Source organism: Nylanderia fulva, unplaced genomic scaffold (assembly GCF_048542155.1).
Source record: "Nylanderia fulva isolate GAGA-0341 unplaced genomic scaffold, ASM4854215v1 Scaffold19, whole genome shotgun sequence".
Classification (NCBI taxonomy): domain Eukaryota; kingdom Metazoa; phylum Arthropoda; class Insecta; order Hymenoptera; family Formicidae; genus Nylanderia; species Nylanderia fulva.
In genome coordinates, this window is record NW_028190161.1 from 655,650 (window position 1) to 679,470 (window position 23,821).

A 23,821-nucleotide genomic window follows, 5' to 3' on the forward strand; every position below is an offset into this window, starting at 1 on the left:
TTTCACCGCAGTACATTTTTACGTTTTTGTTCTCTTTGTTTTATATTTTGATCTACTTACGTCAACAAATTATATATATTTGTTAAATATTAAATGTTTGAATAGAAGATTATATTTAAAAAGGTATATTTTATTTATAAACTTATTAATATTTCTGATATTTATTTTACAGTCACATGTTAATATTAAATTATATTGAAATATACAAGATTTAAAGTGGATATAGCTTATGATACAGCAGACAACATAAAATTATATTAAATACTACTTAAAAGTACTTTCAATCTTTGTCAATATTTATGCATTTTTATAAGCCATATTCATCATAAAACTTTGTTATATTCGTTGCATACTGACATTATACTGCGTAAATAAAGATATTTATATACAATTGTATATATGCAAAATGTAGTAAATATGAATATACTATGAAAAAAAATTATAGTGGAAAATCACAAGTATAAACGTAAGACTACGCGCAATAAAATGGTAATTATAGAGAACAATAGAGCGGTTAATTTGCGTTGCATATCAAATAGCAATTTCAATTGAAGAAAAACATCATGCTGAACGTTAAAAAGAAGAATATATTAACATATTTTTATTAACAAGGTGAGATATTTTTAATCTCTTATCAACATATCGCAAACATACGCATATGTTTTAGAGACATTAGATTAAATTAAAAAAATAATGTATGTATAAAAGCTATGCGTTTTTACAATATATATATTTTTTTAGATATACATTACTTTAGAGATTATTTAAATTAAATCTGTATTGACACATATATTGATACCAGATTTTTATTGAAAATATTATTTTATTAAGAAAAATATATTAAAAATAATCTTTTTCCGACCGTTGTAGTATTTCTTTATAAATTAAATTTTTTTGGAATCTCTTTAAAATTTTATGCAAAATTAATCAAAAATTAATCATGTTATAAAAAATATAAAGCTGTTATCATCAAGTAAATTAAATCATACATATAATATTCGTATATATAAATAATTAGTAGTCATTACATATATATATGCTGCATCTTATTAGTATACAATATATCAAATCTATTCAACATAATAGATTTAATATGATGCTAATTCTATTTCTTCATTTTATTTTTCTACTTCTTGGCAATTTCTTCTATCTGATTTACGTGTGTAATTTGCAAAAAAAATTCGCGAATGCTTTTATTTATTCACTTTCAAGACGATAAACGTTTGATTTGTCAAGTGCATCTTATTAGTATACAATATATCAAATCTATTCAACATAATATATTTAATATGATGCTAATTCTATTTCTTCATTTTATTTTTTTACTTTTTGGCAATTTCTTCTATCTGATTTACATGTGTAATTTGCGAAGAAAAAATTCGCGAATGCTTTTATTTATTCACTTTCAAGACGATAAACGTTTGATTTGTCAAGTGCATCTTATTAGTATACAATATATCAAATCTATTCAACATAATAGATTTAATATGATGTTATTTCTATTTCTTCATTTTATTTTTTTACTTCTTGGCAATTTCTTCTATCTGATTTACGTGTGTAATTTGCAAAAAAAATTCGCAAATGCTTTTATTTATTCACTTTCAAGACGATAAACGTTTGATTTGTCAAGTTTACTCGAAGTCGAGTCGGCCCTTATAGCGGTGCCTTCGGTATCGCGAAAAGCGAAGCTTTCGCGTATAGGTTTAGACTGGTCCGAAGTTCAGCACGGTAGGTGAGCCCCGGACCGAGGATGTCGATGTATTTACATAATTGTGCGTACAAATTCCAAACTTCGCCTGAGAAGGATTTGCCGCGCATGACGCTACCGTCGCCGCGAGCGCAAAGTCTAGCCGAGAGAGAAAATCCAATGAATTATTTATGCGAATGTGCGTCCTTTTAAAATCCGTCGTAATTCCCTCGCAATTGCCTGATTGTACCAGGCGGAAGAGCATAAGTAATAACGTTTCATGAACAAATTCATTAATTTTAAAGAGAAACAAATAGCTCGAAAAGTGATATTAATACACACTTGTGAACGCCAAAATAACCATGAATTATCACCCGACAATATCATCGCGACAATATCACTTCTTATAAAAGATATATTTATATATATATCTTTTATAAGAAGTTAAAATACTACAGGAAGCATCAACCAAGTCAGAAAGATTACTAATTCGTATAATTGCTTGTGATACTGAAATATCCTTATTTAATCAAATCTGATAATTTGTTATTTTATTTCTAGATGTATATACCATAATTTATTAGAGGAAATACATTATGGAAACTTCGTCACGAATGATTTCGCAATAATCTAATTTTCATGCACATAATGATGTGAATTCTTATTGTTAAACACACACACACACACATGTATATAATTATGCTAATCTTCTCAATAGTAATTACATAAGAAAAAATATAAATATTTAGAATTCTATTTTTCATGACTAATTGATTTAATTATTATAGCAAAATGAAAAAATAATTTTTATAAAATTATAGAATTAAAATATTTATTATTATTAAAATATTTGATTAGGATTTCTGAATTTAGAGAATGTGTTATTGGCAAGTAGATAAATTTTCTTGAAAAAAACTAAGAATAATAATACATATTTATTATAATATAATATATAGTCTAACTAATGCCACGTGATTTTCACGAAAAAGTATTCAATCATAAAATTAATGTGTATTTTATGATAATTGTGTTATTGGCAAATAGATAAATTTTCTTAAAAAAAACTAAGAATAATAATACATATTTATTATAATATAATATATGGTCTAACTCTAACTAATGCCTAGTGATTTTCACGAAAAAGTATTCAATCATAAAATTAATGTGTATTTTATGATAATTATAGCTTTCTGATTATCCAACATATATATTATCTGTAAACTACTTATGATGTTACTAATTATAATAGAAAAAAGCATCTCATCAATCTCTTGTCAGATATCATGTTCGTGTAAAATATTTTCAAGAAATTAGATTTGAAAGATACACTTATATGATTAGTTCATATCCTTCATGCAACTTTTTTATGACACTCGTTCTAAATCGTTGAAAATATTTTCGTCAGACATTTTGATTAAAAGTGTGGAATAATTACGTGCAACTCAAGGCAACGAGTATAAAAAAGAAGGTCGCACCAACGGCATATTTATCTTCATTAAAATCCACCCTTCATGATATCCGGACGATACCGTATGTTCGCACGAAACTTTTTTTGCAGTCACGAATGCGTTTTGATCAAATGAATACCTTATATTGCGAGGGTACGTTTTACTTGTCAAACAAATCACAAGAAACAACCGCAGGGCGTGCCTACCGCGAAAGATTTACAAAATACACGTAAAATGTATCATGACCTTTAACGCAACCGCCCATACGAGGTTTTCCGTGATGTTAATCTTTCCAATTCTATAATACGTTCGGATTTCATTTAAATAAGACTTGAGATAAAAAAATATTCTAAACCAATTAGTAAAATAGATTTATCTATATAGTATTCAAATATATTAAATATTTATCAAAGAATTCTATTTACTATAATTAAATATCAAATTAAAAAATAATATATGCATCATGTGTTTTTATCATAATCGTGAAACAATTATGATAAAAATAAATGAGCAGAGATAAATTTCGAATAAAATGATGAATAAATTGAGGAAAAGAATGTATATTTATCACTTCATGAAATTACATTATGCTATAAAATTGTAGAAGTGAGATGAAAAAAAAAACTTAGCAATGTATTAAAAATTTTTCTCAGAAATCTCATGCTATTTCATGCCGATTCACTCACGAATATATTTTTTTGATCTAACTACTATTTTCTTTTTTTTTGTAAAATGTCAAATTATAATTTCATTCTATATATCATACACAAATTTAATTAGATTTGCAACTAAGCACTAACTTGAACATTTAGCTATAAATGCATTTGATTAGAAATATTAATTTAATGCCAAAGTAATATATCGCAACTTCTAATAAATAACGAACGTATTTCATTGATATAAACGATTTCCCGTTAATTCCTTCTTCCTTTCGTGTAATGCATAAAACACGGAATATATTATCATTTATGAATTTTTAACAGAATATGGCAGCAGTATGGCTGAAGATAATTCAATGCACTCATACATTATTCCATAGCCATGACATATAGCTCGTATATACAGAGATGCTTTAAACAAATTACTTTAGCGATTTTCAAGAATAAAAGATTACTATACGACGCGGTTGCACGAAATTATGTACATACCAAGAAATTTTGAACTGTAAATATCTAGAAAGTTTAGTGTGCTGTGAATTTATACATATATCGGTCGCCTTTCACAGATTCAACTCTATAAAATTTTTAAACACCTATATATTCTAAAAATTTCACTAAATGAAAACATGTATATATGTTTGAGAGATATTCTTGTTAAAACTATATTAATATATTAAACATTTAATAATTATTTTGTATTGATCATATATATATATGTATGTTGTTTGAAACTAAAATGAAATATAGTTTAGAGAGTAATAAATAATATAAGAAAAACTTGGAAAAGTTTCAACGCGTACTATATCTTTTACACTTTAAGAAGGCGAGAAAGAAGCACGTTATCGTCATTTGTATCTCCCTGTTATATCTATATAAATATTAGATTCTAGGAGACACGTGTGCACTCGTATCTACAAGACAGCGAACAAAATTGCGTATTAATATTAAATTTCCACGAAACTTTGAAACGACGTCGCGACCGATAGCTCGGTTAGATACTGCAACGTTTCGCCATAACTATTTAAATTCTTGCATTTTGCAATGTTTCTCTCTTGACAAGTCTTTTATTCGCAAAATACAAAATTGATAGTAACTTGAAATAAATAATATTCAAATGATTCGCGAAGAACATTCGCTCAATTCAAGTTTTAAAAAACGCATTGATGATGTCAATTATATGCAGGATAAAGTTAAAGTGCATTATATATTAGGAATTCCAAAACAGGATGTCTAATAATAATCGTGACAGGTAAAGGATTAAACTGAATAAAAAATTTGTTATTGTTTTGCGATTTTCACAATAATTAATAAGAAATTTTGTACTCGATTTAATTCGTTCTATCTGCACACGAGAGATGCAATGATTATTGACGGACATCCTGTGTTATTTATGTAACACCGGAGATGTACGTAATATTTTAATAATTATATGTATATTCGAATAATAAAGAAAGATATCACTAAAATATTTACTTTAAAAAATCGAAAAAATATAAAATAGAATAATACTGAGATATTTTACACAATGAAGTTGAATTCCCTGACGATGCAAAATTAAATAATAATATTTAATTCCGAGAAGTATTAATGCAAATAATATTGTTGGACATTACCCGAATAATATATCGTGTATATGGTGACATCTCACTGAAAATGCTCGAGAATCATGCACGTGATAGACACATGATAAATACATGCACGCGTGTTCGGTCACAGGATGAGCAGCCGATATTCAATACTCACTCTCTCGTCAGACGTGTATAAGTTAACGTGCCTGCGGACTTTTGTATAAATCAGAATATATATCTATAAAATAATATCTAGTAGCCATTGCAGTTATACCATTCAAGTGTGCTATATCGTCGCGGAATGTGTTCGTGATTAACATTTAATTAAATCATAACTGGATTCTCAACAGGTTATGGGCCCAGGATCAAATTAACGTGCTCAGTAATAACATAATTAAGTGTGAAAAACAATGGCGGAAACAACACGCATTTCCATCGCGAAACTTGATAACGATAATTACCAATTGTGGAAATACAAAGTTGAACTACTGCTAATAAAGGAAGACCTATGGGATGTTGTAAATGAAACGCTACCGGAAATTATCACTCCGATATGGACAAGAAGGGACAATCGAGCGCGCGCGACAATTTGTCTACTAGTAGAGGACAATCAGTTACAACACGTAAGGGAAGCAACAACTGCAAAAATAGCATGGGACGCTTTAAAAGCGTACCACGAGAAATCGACACTTTCCAGTAAAGTATTCCTTCTAAAAAGCATCGTTAATCGAAAGCTGGATGAAGACGGAGATATGGAGGAGCATATTAACGGGACGCTCTTGCTTGTCGACAAGTTAGCGGCTTTGGGTGAGAAAATTGTAGAAAGTTTGCAAATTGCAATTCTTCTTGGAAGCCTGCCGGATTCATATGGTACGCTCGTAACGGCTCTTGAAAGCCGTCCTGACGATCAATTGACCTTGACGCTCGTGAAAGGAAAGCTCATCGATGAATACAAACGTCGAAAAATAAACAAGGTCGGAGAAGTCGACAAGGAGAATGCTTTAAAGGTATCGAGTGCTAGCAGTGTAACTTGTTATTTCTGTCGAAAATCGGGGCATATCAAAAGAAATTGTCCCCGTTTCAAACGTTGGAAGAATAACAAAGAGAGTGCGGGAAACGTTATTGACGTTGAGAGTGAAGACACGGAAGATTCGGTGCACATGTGCTTCATGGTTGGAGCAAGCAAGCCGAAGGAAACAGACACTGAGTGGACAATAGACTCTGGTGCGTCAAAACACATGTCAGCTAATATAAACGTATTTACGAAATTCAGTGCCGTGAAAGGTAGTGTTATGCTTGCGGACGGTAGAATGGCACGAATCGAAGGAAGCGGAACCGTGATGTTACGATGCGTGGGACGTAAAGGACAGCACACATCGGTGAAGTTGACAGATGTCCTGTACGTGCCGACGCTGAAAGGGAGTCTGCTGTCAGTTCGACGGATAACTCGCAATGACTTTAAGGTACTATTTAGCGGGTCGAATTGCAGCATTACTCGCGAAGGAAAATTAGTCGCGACAGGGACTTTGCGAGGTGGTTTATATTACTTGCATCTCGTAGAAAGTGCACTCGCAGCAAAACCTGCCCACACTATAGAATGTCAGCATACATGGCACAAGAAGCTCGGACATCGAGATCCCATTGCGGTGAAGCAGCTGGTAGATAAAAAACTGGCAACGGGAATTAAGTTAAAAGATTGTGGAATCAGATGCGCATGCGAATGCTGTATTAAGGGAAAAATGACGAAAAAACCATTTCCCAAGGTGTCGCTGACAAAAACAAATAACACGCTAGAATTGTTACATACTGATCTCTGTGGACCTATGAGGACAGCTACGCAAGGTGGTAAGAAATATATACTTACTATAATTGATGATTATAGCCGTTATACCTGCGTGAGTCTGTTGAAGGAAAAATCGGATACGGCGCAAGCTGTAACGGAGTATTTTGAAGCGGTATTTACGAAGTTTCAGCGGAAACCTAAGGCAATACGTTCCGATCGAGGGCGAGAGTTTATTACAGAGGATCTGCAGCAATACTTAAGGAAATCTGGCACACAAATACAATTAACAGCACCGTACTCCCCACAGCAGAATGGAGTAGCGGAACGGAAGAATCGCTATCTAGTTGAAATGGTAAGGTGTTTACTGTATGATGCGAATCTGGCCGAAAAATATTGGGGAGAAGCAATAAATACAGCTAATTATTTACAAAATCGCCTACCGACAAGAGCAACGGAAAAGACGCCTTTTGAACTGTGGGAAGGAAGGCTGCCGGACATGACAAATTTACACGTGTTCGGCTGTACCGCGTATGTGCACATCCCTAAGATGTTTCGAGGAAAACTAAGTCCTAAAGCGCAAAAGTTAATTTTTGTCGGATACGCAGATGGCTCCAAGGCATATCGACTTCTGGACAAGCAGACAGGAAAAATCACAATAAGCAGAAATGTGACCTTTGTCGGTGAGGAAGTTTTTGAAAATACATCAAATGTAGAAACGAGCCTTGATCAATCAAGAAAAGAAAACTCCATTGAGCAGGATCCGGATGAGAAAACTGTATCATTTCAGCAAGAGCAGGATCAAAATGTATCACCAACAGACAAAACTATCGTCATCACTAGTGACGAAGAAAGCTATAAGGATGCTGAAGAAGACGAAGACGAGGACCAAGAAGAAGAAGACGAGGGACCAAGAAGATCATCGCGCAGAAACAAAGGCAAGCCGCCTGACAGGTTTACAATCCCGGATCACGCAAACATGGTTGGCGCCTTCACAATGGAGCCAAGGACTGTCACGGAAGCGCTAACGGGTCCCGATAAAGAAAAATGGAGTTCGGCCATGAAGGAGGAGATAAAGGCCCTGATGATAAATAATACATGGGACCTAGTCGACTTGCCGGAAGGACATAAAGCCATAGGAAGTAAGTGGGTTTTTAAAATTAAAACTGACACTGACGGAAAAATTTGCAGATATAAGGCTCGCCTAGTAGCTCAAGGTTTTTCGCAGAAGTATGGCAGGGATTATGACGAAGTATTCGCTCCGGTGGTTGGACAAACAACAGTACGTATTTTCTTCACGTTAGCAGGAAAAAGGGGACTCATCGTTAAGCAGTTTGACGCCAAGACTGCTTTTCTCAATGGTGACCTGAAGGAAACCGTATATATGACCCAACCGGAGGGATTTATAAAGCAAGGAGGAGAAAACAAAGTATGTAGACTGCAAAAAAGTTTGTACGGTCTAAAGCAGGCCGCGAAGACATGGCACAACACACTAAAAAACGTTTTAAACAAACACGGATATCAACAGGGCAAATCAGACAAATGCCTATTTAAAAGAAGTTCACGAGCAACAACAACATATCTAATCGTTTATGTGGATGATATTTTGATTGCGAGCACTGCTCAGAGAATCATCGATAAAACGGTAAAAGCGCTAAGAGCGACGTTTGATATCGTAGATCTTGGAGAACCGAGAAGTTTTCTCGGGTTTCGAGTACAAAACGACGCACGAGGGGTTTTTCACCTAGACCAGGAGACCTACATAGAAAAAATAATCAACCGCAACGGAATGAGAGACGCGAAAACGTCGCACATACCTATGGATCCAGGAAGCATAAAGTACAGATACCAATCAAATATGCTGGAATCAAATAAGAGTTATCAAGAACGCATCGGAGAACTCCTGTACATAGGAGTCAACGCAAGGCCGGACATTCTCGTGTCAGTATGCATTCTGAGCCAACACACGACCAATCCAACAATTGCCGATTGGATGGAAACAAAGCGGATTCTGAAGTATTTAAAGGGAACAAAACATCTTCAGCTCAAGCTAGGAAACATCGAGGAGAACAATAATGGACTCATTGCCTATTCGGATGCGGATTGGGCTCAGGACCGAAGCGATCGAAAATCCATCAGCGGATTTCTAATACAATTGCATGGATCAACGATCGCATGGGGCAGCAGGAAGCAGACATGCGTTGCGCTTTCCACGACTGAGGCGGAATACATCGCACTCGTGGAGACTTGCAAGGAACTGCTTTGGATCCACCAGATACTAGACGATTTTGATGAAAATATTACTAAACCTATGACGATTTTAGAGGATAACCAAAGCTGCCTCGCGCTACTAAATAATCCAAGGGCAATGAACAACAGAACCAAGCATATGGATACGAGGTTTCAATTCGCACGTGACCTAGCAGAAAAGGGACTAGTCAATTTTAAATACTGTCCCAGCGAAATAATGATAGCGGATCTGCTTACGAAGCCGCTTGGAAGAATCAGACTTGCCATTTTGAGAGAGAAGATAGGATTGAAGCAACATATCCAGAATGATGAATGAGCACCATTGGGCGGATTCAGATGTCAAGAAGGAGTGTTGGACATTACCCGAATAATATATCGTGTATATGGTGACATCTCACTGAAAATGCTCGAGAATCATGCACGTGATAGACACATGATAAATACATGCACGCGTGTTCGGTCACAGGATGAGCAGCCGATATTCAATACTCACTCTCTCGTCAGACGTGTATAAGTTAACGTGCCTGCGGACTTTTGTATAAATCAGAATATATATCTATAAAATAATATCTAGTAGCCATTGCAGTTATACCATTCAAGTGTGCTATATCGTCGCGGAATGTGTTCGTGATTAACATTTAATTAAATCATAACTGGATTCTCAACAAATATAATTACACGTTTCGAAGTAATACTAATTTCATTTGAAGATAATAAAGCACTAATTACTCGCAGTACTTATTAAAAGCTCTTGAAGATATCATTAAACGTATAATGTGAATTATATATCCATATAAATAGAACAATTAAAACTCCACCGATATCGATAATTCGATATTTATCGATTATAATTATGTTTCTGAGGATAGAGTATAGACTGCCTCCCTAATACATATATATTTTATGGTGTTGCATTTTCACTAAAATTTCGTTTCGCTTTAAACGAACTTCAGTTGATATGGCGTACTAGCACGCCTCTCGTGTCCCGTAAGGAAGATCCTGTGGGCGAATTTATCGAAGAGCGCCCACGGGGAAAACATCGTAACACGTTGCACGTTGTATCCCAGACTGGTTGTGCACCTGTTTCTCTGGGGTGAAAATCCCATGGGTGGATCGTAATGGTAACTAAAGAGAATATTGTCTTACTATATCGCGATTATGTAAATATTTTCATTCTAAGCACATCCGTATATTTGCTTTACCTGATTACCTTTAATTGACATTTCATATTCATTATACAGGGTGTCCGGTAACTAACGGACCAACGATCACAAATGGATTCTTTGGTCAATTTGGGAACGATTTTTCCTCAGCGAAAATGTCGAAAAAGATCATTATTTTTCACAACTTTCCAATATTTGTCATTATGTGTCTTTATAACTAAGCCTCAAATTAAAACTTTATTATAGCAAACTCTACCTGAAATTAACTGAGGAATGTAATTATGTTAGACTTTTAACTCCAAAACGTTTAGTTTTCAAAAAACCCATTTTTTCAATCGCTTATAACTTGAAAATTATTGACTTCTCAACATTTTTGCTAAGGAAAAATCGTCTCCAAATTGGCCAAATTGGTCCGTTAATTACCGGACACCCTGTATACTCTTTTATTGTTACACGGAGAAGTGTTCGCAGCAAGAATGATCGTTATGAATATAATTTGTTATACATGAGAATATAAAATACACGTTTTGCGTTCCGCCTATATCTAAATATTCTAATGGAATCCAACCCTACATAGCTCTAAAGCCGGCTTTCCTTGTGACGATTCGTCATAGCGGTTGACAGACTAAATACCGTCCTCCGACGAGTTTTTTTTTTTCCACAAAGGATCGGTTTCTTCTGTCGTGCAGGGATACAACATATACCGAAGGGGAACGTGGACGGGAAAATATGTCTGCTACGTTCCGCGCGCATTATAAAGCACCTTTTGCGGACGTATACGGGGCAGCGGTAAGTCCGACGAAAACCTGCGAGGGTGACGTGTGGTAACAATATATATGTATGTATAACCGAGCGACGGGCTAGCGGAAGTATACATAAATATACATTTTCATGATGAATATACTCGGGGAAATATATATCATCCGGCGAAGAGAGAGAGAGAGAGAGAGAGAGAGAGAGAGAGAGAGAGAGAGAGAAAGAGAGAGAGAGAGAGAGAGAGAGAGAGAGAGAGAGAGAGAGAGAGAGAGAGAGAGAGAGAGAGAGAGAGAGAGAGAGAGAGAGAGAGAGAGAGAGAGAGGATTCCGAAGGTTAGAGCTCCGAAGGTGGAGATATTGTGAAAGGAGGGATAGTTTAGGATGGGCGTTCAGATGCGATGCATCATATCAGTGGGATTCGTGAAGGGATATCGCCGGAAGATAGATACGTCAGGTCTTCCCGGCGAATATTTCGCGAACCCTTCTTAGCTCAGCTTGATGTGCCAGGCGCTAATTATTATACGCTTTCATCCCCCAAAAATCAGTGCATATTAATGATTGTTCAATGGAGGACAGGGTGTCCCATAAAAAATTGCTAAAACTGATCAGCTGTCATCTTTTAATGCATGTAGTTATTGAGGAAACAAAAAGTGTGTTGAAAAGAAGATATCAATGATTGTTAAATGGAGAACAGGGTGTCCCATAGAAAATTGCTGAAACTGATCAGCTGTCATCTTTTAATGCATGTAGTTATTGGGGAAACAAAAAGTGTGTTGAAAAAAGGATATCAATGATTGTTAAATGGAGAACAGGGTGTCCCGTAGAAAATTGCTGAAACTGATCAGCTGTCATCTTTTAATGCATGTAGTTATTGAGGAAATAAAAAGTGTGTTAAAAAGAAGAGTCTGCAATTTTTAATGGATATAAATAAAATGTTTGTATATCAGTTTATTTTATTAAAAAAAAGTAATGAAAAAAGTACTAATGTGAACTAATGATAAATATTTGCAAAGTGCGCACCATTTAAATTGGTACAAAATTCTGTTCTTTTACGAAAACTCGTAAAAACTTTTTCCAACATGTCATTTTTAATGTTATTGATAATCCTTTTAATAGTTGCTATTAAATCTGGCACTGTTGAAAATATTTATCATTAGTTTATGTGATTTTATGTAATTATTAGCACTTTTTTCATTACTTTTTATTAATAAAATAAATTATTATACAAATATTTTATTTATATCCATTAAAAACTGCAGACTTTCCTCTGCCTAACACAATTTTTGTTTTCTCAATAACTGCATGCATTAAAAAATGACAACTGATTAGTTTCAGCAATTTTCTATGGGATACTCTGTACATGAGAAATAAAATTTGACGTAGACTGAAATTCAATGCGCTACTAAATTATTATACCACCATGGAAAATATTCGTGTTTTGACATAATATATCGTGTTATCTTTTCATCGCGAATTCTTGTCGTATTTTCGAGTACCCGAAGTCTAGATATTTTATATAGAAAATGTCAGAGATGATTCACTTATAATATACATTAAATTTTTCAAACATGAATTATTAAATGTCTGTTTCAAAGTAAAAATATTCGTGAAGAACGAGTGAGTAATGAACCACTCGTATTATTCAGAATTAACTTCATAAAAATTAATCAGTCACATAAAATATTATTGTTTTGTTACTAAATAAAACTGCGACAGGATATGCCCCAAATGTCGGCTAAATTTTTATCGAGGATAGCTATTATCGTTAATGACGGATATGACGGCAAACGATTCGATCCAGACACATATAGAAAAGAGAAATGTCACAGAACAATTTTTAAAAAGCTCATTATTTTAACATTTATTAATTATAACTTTCCAACAATGTCAACGACGACAGACTGATATAGGTACAGCACTTCATTGAATTATCGCGTAATACGCGTGTCGTGAAAAAAATCCTTTTAACCCCGAACACATAAATAAGGCAGATCCGCCACAATAATCCGCGAAACGGATTATCCAGCCGTTGAGATGAACATAATGGAAGAGGTCCTCGTTTACTCCGTGGTGTCGTCGAGGGAGAGAGATAATAGAGAGGTTCGCGATTTTAAATTCCCTCTCGGCGCACGTTCCGCAATTCCGGAGCACCGATTCCATCCGTGAAGATCTCATCGTAGCTTCCTCCGCCGCTCATTTAATCTCTCTCGCTCGACTCCGAGTGAATTCCATAAAATGTAGCGCCTCTTAAACCCTCTCGAGAGCTCTTCCGGTACGTTGTTCCATTCTTCTGCTACTCAACTCGGTTCGATTACGAGAGACAGTCGCTTAGACAGCTCTCCGGCTCTTGCGGGCTAATTTGAACGACGAAGTAAACGAGAGCCAATCGGAAGCTCTAGATGGGGATAGATGATGAAGGATGATACGCGAAAATTTCATTTCCGGAAATGCATTTAGCGTTGCGAAATAATTGTAAAGTGTGAAACAATTAATCTGCATGTATATACTGATGTGAATAGATTTCTGAATGTGTTGTGCAAAAAATTATATATTTACTCTTGCTTGTTATCATCGATTAAATATTACTCTAATTCATTGCAACATCAACATGCTAGATAAAAATGCAATCGACCATATCCGCATTTAAACTGCATTCATCCGGAATATTCTGGCGCTGTGCGTCAAGCATCTTGCGCATTGTAATATTTACTTAAAGATAGGACAATTTAATTAAGAAGTAGATATTTAAAGAAATGCCGTCAACAAGATTTATACCGTTTGCATATTTAACCAGTTCCTTTTTGAAGTAATTAATATTCTCAAAATGTTTTCGTAGCACGAATTAATTCATTCCTGTACCATCTTCCAACATAAACGTGCACTTGAATTGTACCAACGCTAGATATCACGGTTTACTATCATGTCGATGAAACTGGTTGTGAGAGAGCCATCATCTTCAGAACTGATACCTGGAAATTCACCAGATAATCGACCGGCGGAGCCAGCAAAAGTCGGCTTCGTGTTCTGCGTGCGCAGCGGGAATTCTGAAGACGGGTGAACGAAGGACGGGTGCGCTTTCTCATGACCAGATGTCGGCAGTCTGTCTGCAACCGGTTCGATCCGGTGTATACCGCGCATAAAGCAACGCGCATTCATTTCCATTGACCAGGCCGTAGTTGGAGCCGTGCTGCACTTGGGCCAATAGTAACAGTACAACATCGTTGAGCACACCGTGCGTTTAACGTCAGTCTCGTCGTGGTGCTCCATCTTCGCACGTCACGCCGAAAGGTCGAGCAGACGATTTCCGCGGATCGATTGTCGGAATCGCATCGAAATCAGGATCGTTCCGATCGCGCGTCACCAAGACGATCTCACCGTGATCGCAAGGCTGGGGATCGAGATTCTCGTGGTGAAACGCGTTTAAAGGCCGCGCGAAAGCTGCAACTCTTCTTCGGCACTCGGACCCCACAGCGGAACTCGCGAAGGAAGAGGTGAGTCCCGGCGATGAACTTTCGAACGCTCTTGAACGTGCCTGCACTCAACCTGGCTCTCCTCGTCTGCTTTCGTCTTCTCTTCGGAGAATCTACCTCGCTACTTCGACCTATCGATCAGAGCTACGTCCGTCATAGTAAATCCGTGTGTGCGCGTTCACAAAATCGTGCCGATCATCACGATGCATATTTGTCCCGCGCGAACAAGTCATCGTTGTTCGTTGACAGACCTGACGTCGTGACAAACTCGGTTGAGTCATACGGCACTGCAACCACGAAGGTCGAACCTGGCGCGCTAAATCGATCGCGCGCGAACACGACGTTGCGCGAACGATCTCTCATCGTGGTATTAACGTCGCCTTCTAGGCGGATCGGTCCCATTGGGACGGTAGGGAAACGGGGTTAGACCGGACGATCGATCGTTCCCAGAAAAACTAGACGTCGCGGAATAGTGGTCGATGCAATGCCAGTCCTCGATCTAGCTTAACTGCTGGCGCGCTCTTACGTATCGCGATATAGAGGGATCAGCCCTTCTGTCTTCTGTCAACTGTCTTTCTATTTTGGGAAATTTGAATGATTTATTTCATGGATACTGTGTACTTTGTACAGTCTCGGGAGAGACGATATCTCTGTCGTCTGAGTCGAATAAGAGCATTTCCTACTCTTTTACATTCCCTGGGAACTCGGTATCTAGAGATTAGATTTACGTAACGACAACTTTCACGAGTCGAGCATTTTTATTGATGAAGTAAAAGTAACTACAAAATAATGAGTAATGATTTCTTCATGTTTTTAAATATTGTTTAACATGTTTTATAACGTTGTTTATAACATTCCATCTAGAAAAGAATTAGAATTCTTTCATGTTGAAAAGACATATTCTTCGCAGTTTTCTTAGAAAAACTTTTACAGTTCTTCTTAGAAGAGAGAAATAAACAAAAACCACTTTACACGTTCCAATTCTCATCAACAATTATCGCACCCGTTATCTGATCGCAGACATAACAGCTTGTGCAGCTGCTTTGATGACGCTCGAAGCATGCTGGATCGATGCTACGTGTGAATTGCAGAACGAAAAAAGTTGTAAGATACAAAAAAAAAACTGTCAAACGCGATTAGATTTTTCATCGAATTGACAATTTAATATTTAAAGTCGCGTGTAAAATCCAACTTTGACTATTTTGTGATTTTATATTAACTTTCATATAAAGTATCACATAATAAAGTGGAGCATAAAATATAGAGGTTCTGCCTCTTAAGAATGCACGCATGTTATAAAGCTTTATTGCCTTGTCGTTGCAAGATATATTTTAAAATCACGTCAAAGCATAATAATAAAGAGGAACAGATCAGCGCGATTCAATGATTCTCTGTCTTACTGTTTTAAATATGTAACATTTATAAATATTTAATTAACCCTCTTAAATTTTTAAGTAACATTTCCACATATATTTCTTTAATAGCTGACGTTTTGTAACTAATCAATAATAGAAATATTTAACAAATTAATAAAGCTAATGGATATTTTATGTTGTTTGTTAGCAATACTAAAGTTTTCTCAATAAAATACATTAATTGAACAGTTCGAGTTGATGTCAAGTCGGGCAGTGTCGGACGAAAAATTAGATGTCGAGAAACGGGGTTAACCCCGACGTTACACGCGAGTATCTACGCGAAAAATCAATACGCGACTCTTCTGGGACCCGTTTTACAACACGCGCGCGGAAGTTCATCGGCGAATTGGTGATCATCGCGTAAACCCCAACAGCGACATGCATACATATTTTGGCCGGAAAGGTCCTGGCCAGATCGATCGATTTCCTGTTTGCTGGCGCGAGGCCATAAGCAAGTCGAGCTCGCAGCTGATCCAGTTGCTGCACTCGGCGCCATCGATATTTCAAGTGCTTGCTTCTCAAGTGATATGCGCTTCACTTAATATGAGATAAATAAATTTTTAAATAGCAGATTCTCCCGCGCGTATATGAATTCGTTAGATTTCTTTCGTATCTTGCGTGAATTATTTTGTCTTATTAAGAAATTGACAACCTGTTTTGCTTCAATCAATTTAAATAATTGATGTAATTTATTACACTAAATTAGAATGTAATGACATAAGAGATATAAGTCATTCTTTTTAACAGATTAGAAAAAAATAGTTGTTCAAAGATAAATATAAATAAATTGTCCATTTCTCAAAATTTTTGTGAATCCAATTCTATTTAACACATAAATTATTGAATATTCAATTGAATATTAAATTTTTCAAAGTAAGAAAACTTGATCGTAAAACAATTGTGTACGTTTGCAAATTCTTTGCAGTATTTTGTCTTAATGCTGATCGCGCAATAATCATTCAGTGCTTAATAATAGAATAATGACAACGATAATAATCTTATGAAATTATTTTTTTCAACTAGCGGAAATCATAATTAATAGGAAGCCACAAACGTATAAATTATTATCAAATTAATGCGACACACAATAATTGTATTCCCACTCGAAAAGATTCTTCAAAAATGAATAACAATTTTATTTTTGCTATTAACAGTTCAGTTTGATGTATATTGAAACACTTTGAAAGCATTTCGTTGTAATAAAATTTTTAAATATAAACCTGGTTTTTTCCGAATTGCAATTTATCGGACGTCATATACATAGATCAATGGCTGCACCCAAAGGGCTACACCCATAATTAGAGACTTGATATATGTGTGTGCGTGTGTAACGAATTAAATTTCTGTGTGGTTATCAATTATTATCAACGATGTCGAAGGAAAACCGAGGAAAAAAAGATACGATAAATGCGTCTCTCTTGATCGATGGATCGATGAAGTGATGTTAATAGCAGACAAATTGCAGACGAATTCGTACTCCGTTCGTACCGATTTATTTACCGAATTTGCATTCTCTTTTGCATGTATTTGTCTATTTTTCTCACGAATTTACGTCACGTTTCGCGTCAATCTTGCAATCAGCTGATACATAGTTCAAGAATCTTAAATTATTAGTTTATTGATTTCTACTTTATTCACACGCGTTTAATTAGCTGTTAATAATAGTTAACTAAAAAGTGAATACCTCACATGATTATATTGTTTCTTGTTCGCACGTTTCCTTTATTAATATGTTTCACGAAGATGCATAATTAAATAGTTTAATTAGCATGTCGCGTCATGCATGATTCTCTCGATATACAACAAATTCGATGGATTTTGTGCATGTGGATCGTTATATTATGTGACACGCATTTTTATTTCCTACATTTTAGCGAGGACGATTCTGCGAGGCATCGGCAATAACGTTTTCGATCAAAGTCACGCAATAAAATAAATCTAATTATAAAGCTGCAGCCGCGCCATGGAACTTCTACGTGTTCGGCTTACATATTTCTCGATTGATCTATTTCTCTACAGAATATATAACTTGAAATATAGTTTCATGAATAGTTCATCGAACATTACATTATTGGCAAAAGTGATTTTGGAAAAATGTTTCTTCTTCAAAAAATATAAACATAGATTTAATATAGAAAATTATAGAATATATATAGATTTAAAAACAATTCTAATTTCTATACTTTTGCGTGGTTATTTTTAGAAACATTAAACGCGTATATCATAATGTATAAGAGACAAATGAAATTAAATTATATAAATCTGTCATTTTATATGCAATATAATAATAATAATAATATAAATATATAATAATTAATTAAATCAGAATCGTTAGAAACAAAATTGTGTATCTATCACTAAACATTCAATCTTATTTGTCTATTTCTCTGTAAAATTTATCGGGAAGAATTTTCTACAGGAAATCCTTCATTATCTTTTATGACCAGAGCACATTGATAGCTGCCGACAAAAATGAGAATAGAACGAACATGACATTATTTACGCATATAAAATCAATTCCACTTCGATTAGCTCTGATAACTGCCTATAATTAAAGAATAAAAATTAACTTTTAATTAGATATTAATTAATCTATGGCTGCGACTATCGTTTCATGAAAATCTTTCTCAAAAGATCGACATTATTTATTTCCGATCGAACGATTGCCGATGCCTCGAATCGCGCTGCGGTCACAGGATCTCCTTATCTTTGTTTTTCTTTCTTTTGTTCCTTTGCCGTTCGTTTGCCTTTTTGACGTGCGATATTGGCATATCGGCTTCGGGCACGCCTATCATCATCAACAGCAGCGACAACGCCTCAACTCCAGGCGCCTTCGAGGCGATTCCTCGCCGAGAAGGGCAAATATCTTTGGACGCCGGAAATCATCCTCGACCAGCAAAGAACGACCAACTAGGTCGTGTCGGGTGAGAGACGACGTCGCAAGCCAGAACAACGAAAAGTCACGCCATGCCGGCAGGTATTGGCGCTTCGTACAGGTCGTTAGGCGACCTGGGCGAAGACGTTTACAAAAGCACAACCATCGTTGACCAGACACAGACCACCGGCCAGAGCGTTCTCGAATCAGTGAAGAAGGCTTTTAGCTTCGCCTCGCCAAAGGTCGAGATCCGAAAGAAGGACCCGCTGATCGAGGACCATCGCGAAAACATCTCGATTGTCTCAAGGTAATTGCCTTAAGCGACATTGTCCGGAAATATGGGGGAGAAACCGGTCAGAAGGTAGGGATATGGTCGCGGGATATATTTCGCTGGGTTCTTCGATCTCGAATTTAATGCCCTCTCTTGCTCTTTTGAGCATCGATAGTTCATTAATTGTAATTAGACTTTAATGTAAAATGACTTTAAAATAAGATATATATATATATTTTTTTTTTAATTTTGTGCATATACATGATTTTTCACGAAATGGAAATTAATTTACAACTCTGATATGTTTGCTTAAATTATTTTGCCGTTTTACCAATTTTGGTACAATTGAAATTTTAACTTCAAATTCAATTATATTTTGTGCATGAGTTAACTTTACAGTGTCTTTTTAATTGTATCGGAAAATTGTTTTTAATAATTGATATGATATGAATTGAATAAAAATTGATATGATATTTAATATTACAAAGTAAAATAAAATTTATATATATGTATAACAAAAAATGAGAAAGAAAAGAAAATATACTATTTATAAAATATACTTATTAAGTTAATATTTCTTCTGGAATAACTTAGAAGTATCACAATGATAATAATCAATAATCTGACGTAGCATACTCTTATATAAAAAATTATGCAAATGATAGAACACAAAATTGTAGCATAGTTTAAATTTTTATAAAAAAGCTGCGTTCTCTCGTAAGAAAAAGTTGCATATTCTTATGATCAACTGAAATTTTGTAAATCAGAAAGAGGGAAGTGCATTATAATTTGTGTTCCCAGAAGAAGGAAATATTTAATTTTACTCATTTCGTTTATGTTAATTTAATGTATACAATATTATGGATATAAAGCTTAAAAATGAGAATGCATAATCAACAACAGAATAAGTAATGCAAAATTATTAATAAGTTTGTGAGCAACGAACATTTCGAGATCGAAGATACATCAGGGCATGATTCTAGTGCTTTTGTTGTTAGCTACTATGGCGAACAAGTTTCATGAAATCAATTGTAACACTATCGATGCAATTTTCTCAACTTTCGTTGCATGTTTATAGGCTGACTAAAAGCATCTCTATTCTGATATTTATTAAAGCGTATATATATAAATATTTTAATATATGTAATTCGATATAAAATTTATATAATATATTAAATATTTTGTTTTTATATTTCCTTTACTGGGCATATAAAAATGTTATATAATACAATTACCTTTTTTATAATAAAGGTAGCACATATAATTTGACACTAAAATTTTAATAAGAATTTAAATAAAAATTGTCTTAAGAATATACAAAATTCTAAGTTTATAAATCTGAAAGTAGTATGATGACTTGAAGAGATATATTATTCAAATATTATAATATTTTTCACAAATACGTAAAATATAACTTCCACGAGTCGTTACTCGCATGAAAAATAAGGCCATACGATTCGCATTATTCCAGAACGTTGACCAGCAAATTCTCAAATTGATTTCCTACTTCCACTTTCGAGATCCTGATTTGTCAGAACATTATATAAATTCTCTCATATACTACTCTGTGGAAATGTTTCAGAAAATTTTATAATATAATTCTATTCCGTTCAGCTCTTTTATATTTGTTCAAAATCTATTTTTTTTTAAATATTAAATATAATATTTTATATGTAATATAATATATAATAATTATTTCTTTTGAAATTTTATACATTTTGATATTTAAACATGCATTAATGAATCACGTTTCATTTAAACAACATGTTTAAAAGTATACTATATGTGCTACATATATATATATATATTAAAAATATAGTCATCTTTAGCAACGAAAACGTTAACCATATTAAAATAGAAATCGCTGAAAATATTTTTATACAAAAAATAAAAAAATTAAAATATACTCGCCAATGTTATTAATTATACTAACGTTTGCAATTTGATCATCTTCAATATTACTAATGACGATTGTTCGCTTTGATGCTGCCCAAAAGTACTGAATATATATATGCCAAAACTAACATGTTCAAAAACTAAACAACTTCAACATATCTCAGAATCTAACACAAGCCAAAGATTCCTCGCAACTTTGCGCGCATGCTACAAATTGCTCAGCAGCTTTAGCAACCTCTACTGTTATTAAATACGGTTCGTTTTCTCCACGAAAATCAATGAATACGCGAGCACAATACATGTATACACGTCAATAAAACGAGTTAAAGAATTCTCGAATATTTCTCTGAATTTTTTTATAAAAAAATACGCAGATTGATAGAGATAAAAATTATCTGACTGTGAACGTATATCGATTCAAAGAAAGAAAAAAGGAATGTTGATTTCGTAAAACGACATTTTGTAGAATATTTTTTCGCAAATACCAAAATTTGCCTTGTACAAATTGAATCGGCTATAAAGCCAATACATCTCATTTTAGATTAGTAAATTAGTAAGTACAGATAAACTTCAGGCTCGGATGTTAAAGGCGCCGCTATCGATCAGTTCGTGCTAAAGACAAGCGAACCCAAGGTAAGTCACGTTATGACACCTGTCAAAAAGTCATTTCGTCTCTTTCCCTCACGCTTCTAGTCTCGCACGCACTCACTAATAACACCAGCTTCCCTTTTGTCTACGCAATGGCCATCATCATCGTCATCATTACCGCTTGGTTCATAGTTATACTATTACGTTGTTATTATCACCTTCTCCGTTGCATGCACGCGATAGGCCGTCTTCCTTTGTCCTTGCAACGCTCGAGTTGCGACTGTCCGCGTCGCTTCACGGCGCGCAACGGAAACGCGTGCATTGCGGAACCGGCTTCTCGAGTCGAGTGACCAAGGGTGATTAAATGCGAACAATCGAGGGGTCCGGCTACCGTCATCCGAGTCTATCGTGGTCAATTTTAAAAATCAAAACACCATAATGCAACATTGTTATACTTGCAATACAATTTTCTTCAAACTATTAGGATGTAAAGGATTTTGACTTATATATTCTTGCCGTTTATTTTTATCTCACGATTCTTCGATTTTAATATACGTTTACATTTTATTTAAAATTCTTGGATATATGCATAAGTGAATTCATCACTGAAAAATATATTTACTAATTATTTATGAGAATTGAAAAATAATAAGGATTGAAGCACATATATTGAATGTTTTAATTATTAAAAATTTAATATCTTTAATTAAAAGAATAGATAACTTTTTATTACGTGTAAATTGAAAAATTGAAAAATACTATGCTTTAATTTTATAGCATGAAGTTTAACTCGATTTCTCTTAGGGAGCAATTTATTTAAGTACGCAATGTCTGAATACGAGATTGTTCAGCTCTTTAGGTTTAATTGGCCGTAAAAAATGGTAATCTTAATGATAATTTTACATTCAAATGGACCGTGTGCTAAATGCTGGAACATGAGGCAGTAGAACAATGAGAAGCTGATTTTTAACGCAATGAACGTATAGTATAACATTAGCCAAAGCAGATTGCTGCTATAATATGACACTGCTATTCGCTTATTATGCTAATTGCTTTTACGTTTTTACAAATTGTCCATGTGTTGTGACGGGATAAAGGAAACGACGTATGCCGCTAGGGCCGGGCCCTATGATTATTCGCCGCCATTTTGTTTTAGGGAGAGAAACAGGATGCCGACAGCAGCCACTGCCGAGGAATCTGCTCTATTGGGGTAAGTTTTCGAGTAAAGGAGAAGAAAGAACTTAAAGAGACCGTCGCGCGTAATTGCTACTATTTTCTATCTTTCGGCAAGTATCGCATTAAATCGTAGTTGTAATTTATTTGTTAATGCGTAGATACGTAGTAGGAGTACGATATAGTTGATATTGATAAGTCTACGGATCGAGAATGTAGCCACTTTTATATTACTCGTTCACATCTACTCTGAACTGTTTCATTCCAGTTGCATAAAAATTTCACTCATTTGACGTAGAACAGGTAGGAATGAATAAACTTGCAAATTTAATTTTATATTAAAATTTCATCTGAAATGACGAACGTTTTCAAATCTAATTAATATTATATTATTATAACAAACGGAAAAACGAGCTAATATATTATAGAATATATAAAAATTGATATAATAATTTAGAATTTATTTGAATACTATCTTCTATCTTTAATATTTGCCATATGATGAGAATAGACAAAAAATCTGTTGATTTTACTTGCAAAAAGATTTGCAAAAAGAGAAAGAGAGATATCTCTAAATTAAAATACATAGAATATTAGAATACAGCTTCAAATGCTGAGAGTGAGTAGAAATGAGATATATGTCGTCATATTCCTAGGGGTTTTTAACTGTCATGCAAGATTGACATTGACCCTAATATATCCATGTATAACGCCGCTTAACTAAAACTCGCAATTGTGTTATTAAAAGTTATTATAGACTATTGAGCTGAATAACTCTTAATGGTCATCAGCATATAAGTAAATGATACTTCGAGATATTATA

At 34.5% G+C, this 23,821-nt stretch overlaps 1 protein-coding gene across 6 annotated transcripts in view; it reads left to right on the forward strand.

The window, feature by feature from the left end:
• The first annotated feature begins 14,435 nt into the window (after positions 1-14,435).
• MESK2 (misexpression suppressor of KSR 2) overlaps positions 14,436-23,821 on the forward strand; it is a 31,330-nt gene continuing 21,944 nt past the window's right edge. For 2 of the 6 annotated variants that reach the window (XR_003820658.2, XM_029309149.2), the window contains exons 1-3: positions 14,437-14,801; positions 19,000-19,377; positions 22,982-23,035. Coding sequence is in view for 4 of the 6 variants with exons in the window: in XM_029309149.2 (XP_029164982.1) it covers positions 19,163-19,377; positions 22,982-23,035 (269 nt within the window). In the remaining 2 variants the exon portion in view is untranslated. Of the gene's footprint in view, positions 14,802-18,999; positions 19,378-22,981; positions 23,036-23,821 lie in introns of all 6 variants that reach the window. The other 4 variants (XM_029309148.2, XM_029309150.2, XM_029309152.2 and 1 more) reach the window with 4 other exon arrangements.